This window comes from Pteropus vampyrus, unplaced genomic scaffold, assembly GCF_000151845.1.
Source record: "Pteropus vampyrus isolate Shadow unplaced genomic scaffold, Pvam_2.0 Scaffold267, whole genome shotgun sequence".
Taxonomy (NCBI): Eukaryota; Metazoa; Chordata; class Mammalia; order Chiroptera; family Pteropodidae; genus Pteropus; species Pteropus vampyrus.
In genome coordinates, this window is record NW_011889048.1 from 866,428 (window position 1) to 875,322 (window position 8,895).

At 63.3% G+C, this 8,895-nt stretch overlaps 3 protein-coding genes across 3 annotated transcripts in view; all 3 read right to left on the bottom strand.

Moving 5' to 3' along the window:
• CDC34 (cell division cycle 34) overlaps nucleotides 1-1,251 on the bottom strand; it is a 16,476-nt gene extending 15,225 nt beyond the window's left edge. The window contains exon 1 of the mRNA XM_011375242.1: nucleotides 1,150-1,251. Coding sequence (XP_011373544.1) covers nucleotides 1,150-1,251 — 102 coding nt within the window. The remainder of the gene's footprint in view (nucleotides 1-1,149) is intronic.
• A 397-nt stretch (nucleotides 1,252-1,648) lies between these two features.
• Nucleotides 1,649-7,638, bottom strand: TPGS1 (tubulin polyglutamylase complex subunit 1). Its single transcript, XM_011375222.2, has 2 exons — nucleotides 6,531-7,638; nucleotides 1,649-2,446 (listed from the first exon to the last, which is right to left on the bottom strand). The coding sequence occupies exons 1-2, from the start codon at nucleotides 6,935-6,937 to the stop codon at nucleotides 1,909-1,911; spliced, it is 945 nt and encodes a 314-aa protein (XP_011373524.2). The 5' UTR covers nucleotides 6,938-7,638; the 3' UTR covers nucleotides 1,649-1,908.
• A 298-nt stretch (nucleotides 7,639-7,936) lies between these two features.
• Nucleotides 7,937-8,895, bottom strand: part of MADCAM1 (mucosal vascular addressin cell adhesion molecule 1) — an 8,172-nt gene continuing 7,213 nt past the window's right edge. The window contains exon 5 of the mRNA XM_011375243.2: nucleotides 7,937-8,270. Within this exon, the coding sequence (XP_011373545.1) occupies nucleotides 8,113-8,270 (158 nt within the window). The 3' untranslated portion in view covers nucleotides 7,937-8,112. The remainder of the gene's footprint in view (nucleotides 8,271-8,895) is intronic.

Here is an 8,895-nt window from a genome sequence, read left to right on the forward strand (position 1 = left end):
GGGACTGGAGGGTCCCCGTCCCGGGTCGCTATGGCGAGCAGAGAGCGTGCCGGGCGGATGGGGAGGCGGGAGGGCAGGCGAAGGTCCGCGATGGGGCCCGCGCCCCGACCCCTCGGCCGGCGGTGCCTCTCCTTCCATCGGAGGGGCTGAGAGTGCGGCGGAGCTCAGGACGGGGGCGACGGCCCGGCAAGGGCTGTGCGGACCCCAGGGAGGCGAGGCCTGAGTAGAGCCTTCAAGCCGCCAGTCGGTTGGACAGAGGAATCCGGACAGTGCAAGGCGCTGCTGCGAGTAGAAGCTGGAGAAGCACTGATTCCGCACCCATCCTGGCCAGGTCCCGCCTGAGCCCTGAGCCTGGTTCGTGTCCGAATCTTGGGCTGACCTTTGACCCCACGCGAGTCCTGACCCCAGCTGGCCCTGACCCTCCTGAGCTCTGACCGGACGGAGTACCCGGCCTAGACACCCACACACCCCTTGTCAGGACACTTGGTCAGGAGGGCTAGGTGTAGTGTCTTGTACTCCAGTCCTCCACCTCTGCAGGGTGACAGCTCCGGGTGAGCGCGGCTTGTCGTGGCGCCTGCCCTGCGGCTGTGCCTGTGGTCTTCCTGACAGGTGTCCTGGGCAGCCAACAGCTGCAACACCTGGAGCTGTGCCAAGGTGACTTCCTCCCCCAAGTGCCCCAACACCTGGTGTCTGGACTTGTGCCAGCTGACAGGCAGCTGGCCCGGCCTGGGGAAAGGAACACTCCCCCGAGTTGGGGGTGGAGCTGAGGTGCCAAACAGCCCGGGGCAGAGCAGCAGCTCAGAGGGCAGCCCAGGGCTGGGCCTTGGCATGCGCAGCCACAAAGGAAAGCTTCATCTCTCAGGCCCTGTGCCCCGCACCCTGGGGACCCGAGGCGGCCCCTCGCCTGTCAAATGGCTGTTACTTGGCGAGCGATCCAGGTATTCTGACCTCGTCTGCCCATGGCATCGATGTCATAGCGTTGGCATGTGGCAGCTCGTCAATAAATAGTAATCAATACATTCTTGCAGAGGGTTCCAGAGGTCTCTGCCTCCTACCCCTGACACCCTAGGAAGCAGGGGAGCGGGGGTGGGGTTAGTCCTGGGAACACAAGGGGAGAGACCTGGTCTGTGGGCTCTCCAGCCGGCCCACTGGGGCCTCGCCCCCCAGGAAGCCCCCTGCAGTGGTGGATGTCTGGGGCTTCTGCCCATTTTCTGGCCACAGCACCTTGGTGTCCCTGTGAGGGTTCCCCATCTGCCAGACACGGGCAGGGACGTACCCTCCTCATCGAGATGAGGCGAGAGTCAAATAAGATGTCACAGGTCTCAAATGTGTCAGCTATTTCTGTCGTCACCGCTACTAGCATCTGACCAGTCGACCTCTTCCTGACAGCTAGGGACACAGGCCGACGGAGGAACGGCTTGGGCCGGAGACGGAGTCTCCATCTTTCAGGGCGGCCGGCCATGCCAGCCCACGGCCCTGGGCAGGGCCTTCTGGGTCCAGGGCACCTCGCTGGGTGCCCGCGTGCCCATTACTCCCACGACGCCACGTCCAGGTGCGCCCTGGCACCTGAGACAGCGAGTCTGACCTCCAGGTGGTGGGGGGGCCCGTGGCTCAGGGCTGGGTGTGGGAAGCACACACGCACTCCAGGTCAGCCTCGGGTACAGACTTTATTACTGCTGAGAGGGGCCTCTGCGGGTATGCGGGGGTGAGGTGTCCACTTCCCAGGACCCTTGCCTGCCCCTGGGAGGGGGCTGGAGCATCATTCCGGGTCCCAAGCTGGGTGTGCCCCCTGCACACAGGAACACCCAGTTCCTCATCTCAGACCCGCGTTCTGCCCAGGAGCAGGTGAGCCGCCTCGCAGTGTCCCCAGCAGTCTGAGTGGAGGAGGCAGGCGAGGCGTGGGGGTGCTCAGCCCACTGGCTTGACCTTGGCAATGAAGAGGGCCGCAGCTTTCTCCAGGAACTCCTCCCGGGTCATGGGGGAGCTGGGCCGCCGAGCCACCAGGGCGCGGTCCATGGCCAGCGCCAGGCTGTCGGGCCCCAGGCGCGAACCGGCCTCCAGGTATCGGGCGGGCGCGACAGCACCGTCGCCGGCCTGCAGGGCGCCCTCCAGGGTGTCCAGCACGGCCTGGCCCATGCGGCGGTCGGCCGCGGCCAGGGCCGGGTCCTCCAGCAGCCGGTAGAGGGCGCCGGCGCGCGCCACGAACTCCAGCAGCACGAAGCAGGTGAGCATGCCGGCGCGGAAGACGCCCAGCGGCACGGCCTCGTGGTCGCGGCACTGGATTTTGCGCAGCAGGGGCGCCACCACCTCCTCGGGGGCCTCCCCGTCGCGGCAGATGCGCTTGAGCAGCTCGCTGTAGGTGCGCCCGTCCAGCCCCGGCTTCTTCTTGCGCCCGCTGGCGCTCAGGCACTCGTAGGCCACGCCGACGTTGTTGTTGAAGGCGGTCCTGCGGGCGGACGCGGGGCGTTGGGCCAGCCGGGCAGAGCCCGCAGCGCCCTCGGCCCGCGCCCTCCGCGCCAGCCCTCGCCTCCTGTCCCCCTGGCCGACCCTCCAGCACTCCCGCTCCCTCCCGCCTCAGGGCCTTTGCACAGGCTGTGCGCCCGCAGTGCCCTCCCCAGTCCCCCGAGGGTCCCCCTTGACTCCCTAAACCCTCCCTCCTCTGGCGCTCTTCACGGCAGGTAACCGCACGGCAGCCTCACTGCTTATCCTAGGAGTTCATGTCTCTCGCACCCCAACAACGGCAGGCGGCCCAGGAGCCCATGTCGCTGTGCAGCCCCGTTTCTAGAGCACTGGCCGGCTCACGGCGGATGCCCCATACACGTCTGCCCCATGGGGCCCTTGGACTGCTCCCTTGACCAGGACACCTGCACTTGGGGGTGAGCTCATCCTACTCCCCCACAGCTCCACCAGCCAAGAGTCCCCTGTGATAGTGTGGCTGGTGGCCTGTTACTAGTTGCTCAGTGACAAATGGGCAGTTTGGCTGGGGGTGAGCTGTCGGGCCCAGGACCCCAGGGAGGTGAGACCTCAGGCCTCACGTTCAGCCTTTCTGGGAGACGGCTTGGTGGTGAGACTCCACTCTTATCTGTTGAGTGACCTGGGCCCGTCGCCTCCCCTCTCTGTGGGCCAGCTGGAGCCCAGTGAACGCCGGCCCCTCTGCTCACCACTGCTGCCCAGCGTGGGGCTCACAGATGGGTGAGCCGTGGGTCAAGACCCCATGGCGGGGTAACCAGGGCCCGGGGCGAGAGGGCAGGGGCCTCGGTCCCAGTCCTGGATCCGGAACTCCATCCCGACCACAGGCTGTGACTGCCCATCTTCCCGTATTGGGCCATTGACACGCGGGGTGGGGAGACCACCAGGCACGCGGGGGGCGGTGCCAGATGCTGTTCACCTCCCGCTTCTGGAGACAGGGAGGCCCGCATGGGGTGAGTGCGGCCCAGCAAGGCCGGAGCTGACAGGACCAGCAAGGGGCCCGGAGGAAGGCTACACCGGGGCCTCGCGCCGCCTCTCCCGGGGCTCCCCAGGCGGCACCCAGCCATGAGGAGTGCCCACGCGGTCTGCTGAATCATCGTGGGCGGACTTGGTGGCCTGGGCTGGACCTCGGCCACACGGGCACTCTGGGCCTCAGCGCCCTGTCCTTGGGGTGGGACTGGGCACTTGCTAAGGGCCCCGTCCATGTCAGCAGCTGCACAGAGCAGTTTGTGACGTATGTGAGCATTTGTCGAAACGAGAAAAGGATATATTTGCAGGGTGTCTCCAGGAAGAGACACAGACAGCTCTCACTCTAGACCGGGAGGTGTCTCACTGGGGCTGATTCTGCCCCTGGGGACACTGGGCCATGTCTGGGGATGTCTGCGTTGTCACACTAAGGGGTGCCCCTGGCATCAAGGAGGTGGGGCGGGGGTGCTGCTCAACACCCGCCCGAGCCCGGGCCGGCCCCCAGGGGTGGTCTGAGTGAAGGGGCCCTGGCCTAGGGCTGCTGGTGCCTTTTGCATCTTTTCGGGTCACAGGGACCTGAGGGGGGGGCGACACTCTTGCCGTTACTAGTAGCAGCATGGTGAGTTAGGAGGTGGTCTTGGGGCCATACTGCTTGCGTCTGACTCTGGCCCTGCCCTTCGTGGCCGTGCAGCCCTCAGCAAGTCCCCAGACGATGCCTGGGGCCTTGAGGCCAGCAGAGGGACCGATGGGACAAGGCTGCCGCCACTGCCGGTCCTGGAGGCCAGCACTTCTGACTGCTTGAGACGAGGGCATTTGGGCTGACTTCTCCCCAGATCTCTCGTGGTGATGAAGTGCTCGGGAACAGCTGGACCTTGGAGCACCCATTTCCCACACCTGGGACCTGAGTAATGGTTCAGGGGCTCCTGACTGTGGCTCCATCCCTGGGGGACCAGGTGAGCTCAGGTGACGCCAGCACCCCCCACACCCCCTGCTCACTGCTGTCCCTCTACGTCCCTGCTGCTCCCAACTGTCTCCAGCAACGGCCCCACTGTCCCTGCGGCATGGGGCACAGTGTCCCCAGAAAATGCACGTCCATCTGCAACCTGTGAGTCTGACCTCATTTGGAAACAGGTTCTTGGGGATGTGATTAGTTCAGGGTCTGGAGATGAGAGGAGGTGGCTCTAAATCCTTTGGCAGAGACACAGAGATGGCCATGTGATGATGAAGCAGAGGCTGGAGTGATGCTTCTACAAGCCCGGGGCCACCGAAGACCGGGACAGGCAAGGAGGACCCTCCGAAAGAAACTCTAGAAGGAGCGCGAGCCCTGTGACACCTAGGTTTCAGGCTTCCGGCTTCCAGAGCTATGTGTGTGTGTGGGGGGGCACATTTGTGTTGTTTTAAACCACCAAGTTCGTGGTATTTCTTGCAGCAGCTACAGGAAATGAAGTTTCCTGTTGACCCTGAATGCAGCAGATGCTTCGGCGCTTGTCTCCGGGCCATTGGACACAGGGCCGCCAGTCGCCCGCATGGCACCTTGTGTCACGATCCTCGTCCGTGACGTCTACAGGGTGAGTGGCTTGTGCGGTACTTGACCTGAACAACTGTCCCTGTGGCCCTGCCACTGCTCCCTGAAGATGTCCGGGCATGCCGGTCTCTCTGGTTCCCTCCTTCTGGTCTTTTTTGTGGGTTCTCCCACGCTGGGGCTCCTCAGATGACATCCTGGGCTCTTCTTGGTTCTTCTGAGGCCTTCACAACTCCTCCCACTTGACAATCTCTTGTCCCAGGTGCACATCTCAGTTGCGGACCCACCTGTCCCTTTTCCCGCTGCGAGGTTCTCTCAGCCCCCCGACTCAAGAGTCTCCAAGCAACTCTGGGAACTTCTCCCAAACCAGTGACCTCCCAGCTCAGCGACAGCCCACGGACACCAGGAATGCCCTGCACATCCATCAGCTCGACTTCAGAGTATGTCCGGAGCTCACGTGTGTCCCGCCAACCTGCTCCTCTTCTTGGGTCCCCATCTCAGGGGTGGCCCCAGCCCCCAGAAGCCCATGCTCCCTTCCCCCCTGCAGCAAAGATGTGGGTGCCCCACTCCGATCCCCACCCTTCGTACCCTCCCACAGCCGAGCTCCCGCCATGTCTCTGCTTCCATTCTTGCTCCTGCGACTCTCAGAAGGGCTGCCTGGGGACACCTGGGGACACCCTGAGAATCAGCCTGAAACACTCCCTTGCTTGGCTTCCGCCCTTTTCCTGGGGTCACCTGAGAGCACTCCCTGATGAAATCACCCCCACATGCATGCTAGCCTCAGGCTCTGCTTCTGGGGACGCCTGCCCGCCCAGCCAAGACCCAGCCACCCACACAGTCAGTGACTTCCTCTGGTTGACGCTGCGTCTTCCCAGCCCATCTGATGCAGACCATTCCTTCAACACATAATCCTCCACCGCCTTCCATGGGCTCACGACTGTGGGGAGTGGGCAGGCGCCATCCCCAGCACCCCGCCGTGCCTCAGCCACGGGAAGGCTGTGTGGGCCCCACACTGCACCTGTACAGCCTGCAGGCGGCTGCACCTGCGGCCTCATGCCTGCGACACCTTTCCCTGTGCGTCACGCGGGGCTCTTCCTGGCCACCTGACCTGCAGGCTAGGTGGCCCCCCCTCTAGGACAAGGGCCCTGGGCGACTGCGTTGCTCTTTTCCCCCACGGCCTAGCTTTGCAAATACTCATTTTCTGGCTGAATGGATGAGGATGCTACGATGCTCGAAATGAAGCAGATAAGGAGGGATCTAAGCTCGAAGGATTTGCTCCTTGGGCTCTCTGGGATCCATGATTTTCGAAAGTTGTGTGGGCTGAAACTCAATACCTGCAAAAAGGCGTCACAAAGGACGAACCCAGCAGGAGCTGTCAGCGTCAGCGCAGAGCGCGCTGGCCACCGCCAGGCTACGCCGCGGTCGGGGTCGTCCAGTACCGAGGAGGCACTGCGGCCTACAGTTCCCAGCGTGCCCCGCGCGCCGGCGCCGAGGCGCACCGCGGAGCACGCTGGGGGTTGAAGTCCGGCCGCGGCCCCTACCCGCCCAGGCCCGGCCCGGCTCGGCCCCGCACCTCTGGGAGTGGTGAGCCAGGCGAAGGTGCCACAGCGCGCGGCCCAGGCGCTGCTGCTGCAGCAGGAGCTGGCCCGGGGGCTCCCCGGCGCCGCCGTTGGCAGGCGAGCGCAAGCCCATGTTCTCGAAGTAGTGCGCCAGGAAGGAGATCGGCTCCTCGGGCCGCGCCTCCAGCACCTTCAGCAGGGCCGCGCGCAGCATCTTCGTCACGCCGACCTGCCGCAGGAAGTCCTCCTCGTTCTCGGCCGTCGTCGCCGCCTGGGATACCGACGGCCGGCCGCTGTCTGTGAAACTGGCAGCCGGGGCCACCGCCGGCCGCCGCTTCTCCAGCGCCGCCATCTTCGCTGAGGGCAGCGGGACCGGAAGCGCTGCCATGTTCCGCAGTGCGCTGGCGCCTCGCGCGACCATCTTGGTTAAGGGCAGAGGATGCTGGATCCCGCTGGGAGACTTTGGGAAGTAGCTAGTGCAGGCCGCCCTTTTCCCTAGGTTCTAATTGGCACGCTCCCTCAAGTTTCCTCTTAATGAGGACTGGTTGGCTTTCTTGGCTTAGATCTGGAACCTCGACTTTGCCAGACTCCAAAATGGCTCCCAGGGAAGGGCTTGGTTACGGGTGTGAAGCTGGATTGCTTGCCATCTTACTAGTGGGCGAGTCCTTCCTTAGCATGGTCCCCTAGGCACCTGTCTCCTCGGTTACCAGAGAAGCCAGGACGCTCGTGGGCGGGGACGGCGCCACCCTGATCCGAGGCCTGAGCGCCGCCCCGCCCCCTTCTTTCGCTTTGCGTCTTTGAGTCTTTGTGCTCAGCCTAACCCAATCTGGTCTGAGTTTATAGCTCACTTCGTGGGGACAACCCCTCCACCCCCGCCCCAGTCATCTGCCCCCAACTGCGCGACGGTTCTGCTCTGGGCTCTCGCGGCCCTTAGTGCGCGTTGGAGGAATGAGTGGACCACCCACGGTCCCCAGGTCCCCGTCCCAGGCTGTTACCTTTCCTCGCCACTAGAGGGATCTTTCTCACGCCGCATCCTCTGGCGCCCCCAGCTCTCCCATAGCTCCCCAGTGCCCGCAGGCCCAAGTTCCTGGCACCTGTTCTGCTTCCAGCCTCTGTCCCCTCTCTCTCCCTTAGCTCCCTTAATAAGCCACCTCTCTTCTGTGTCTTTGTCCATACGGTCCCCCCCGCCCCCCTCCCAAATACGTTCTCTGCTTCTTTTGAGGACACTTGCTTATTCTTGAAACTGCCGCGTCTCCACACCCAGGGAAAGGCACAGCGTATCCTTCCGCTCCAGGCAGAGGGCAAGCTCCCCCGGCCCTGGCCCAGTGGGGCTGGGGTGTGTCAGTCCATCCTGTCTCTCTGAGAGTCTCCCAGGGCAGAGGATCCCCGGGTCTTCGGATCACGAAAGGAACCACTGAGGTCAGGCCAGATGCTCTTTATTCTCCAGCTGGGGGTGGCTCCCCAGAGTCCCCACGGAGGAAAATCCCAGCTGGCTGGAGAGCCTGGATGTGCTTGGCTAACAGTGTGAAGGGCCCGTGATCAGCTCTCACGCTGTCCAGAGCCCTGCAAACTGAGTGGAAGGAAAGGCAGGCCACTTCAGGAGGGGCCACCGCCAGTCTCTCTCAGTCCCGGGCAGGCAGAGCAGGGGGGCCGAGGAGCTGGCCGGCAGCCTGCAGGCCGGCAGCGTTTCCACAGATGGTAGGTGAGGAATACCAGAAGGAGCAGTGCCAGCACCAAGCTGCCGGTCCACAGGGCTTCGGACGTTGGGGGGCCGCCTGGAGAGAAACGTGTCAGGAGCCTGAACACCTCTTTGCAGGTTGTGGGGAGAAGCCCAGCAGAGGCTGCTAGGGGTGTCCAGATTTACTGAGTTCCCCCAAATGTTACATGGGACTTCACCGCTTAGAATGTCTTTGAAATGTGCAAGACCCCTGGAATGTCCCCAGGACTTTAGTCTTTCGGAAAGTATTTGGGACCTTATCGTTAGTAGGGGGCTGTCCAGAGGCGGCCACCCGCCACGTCTGCGCTGGAAATGCAGCTCCTTGGGGTGGAGAGGGGCCGTCAGTGTCTCGTTCGTAACTTTTTACACATTGCGTGTAGAAATGATGCTGTTTGCAATACACTGGTTCCGTGAAATATGTCATCTAACTTATTTTTACTCTTTTTCTGTGTGGCTGCTGGAAAACTCGAAGTGACTTAAGTGGCTGTACCCTACTTCTATTTCCCAGGCTGCTGTAGCCTCTAACGTTCAATTTACACACTGCCATGAACCCTGCGTGGTCCTTGATATTTACAGTCATCGCCATGCCAGGCGATTGTACTCTCGCGGTGAGGGAGAAGCCCCCTGGACGGTTGGGAAAGTCTGGGCAGGGCACCTCCATG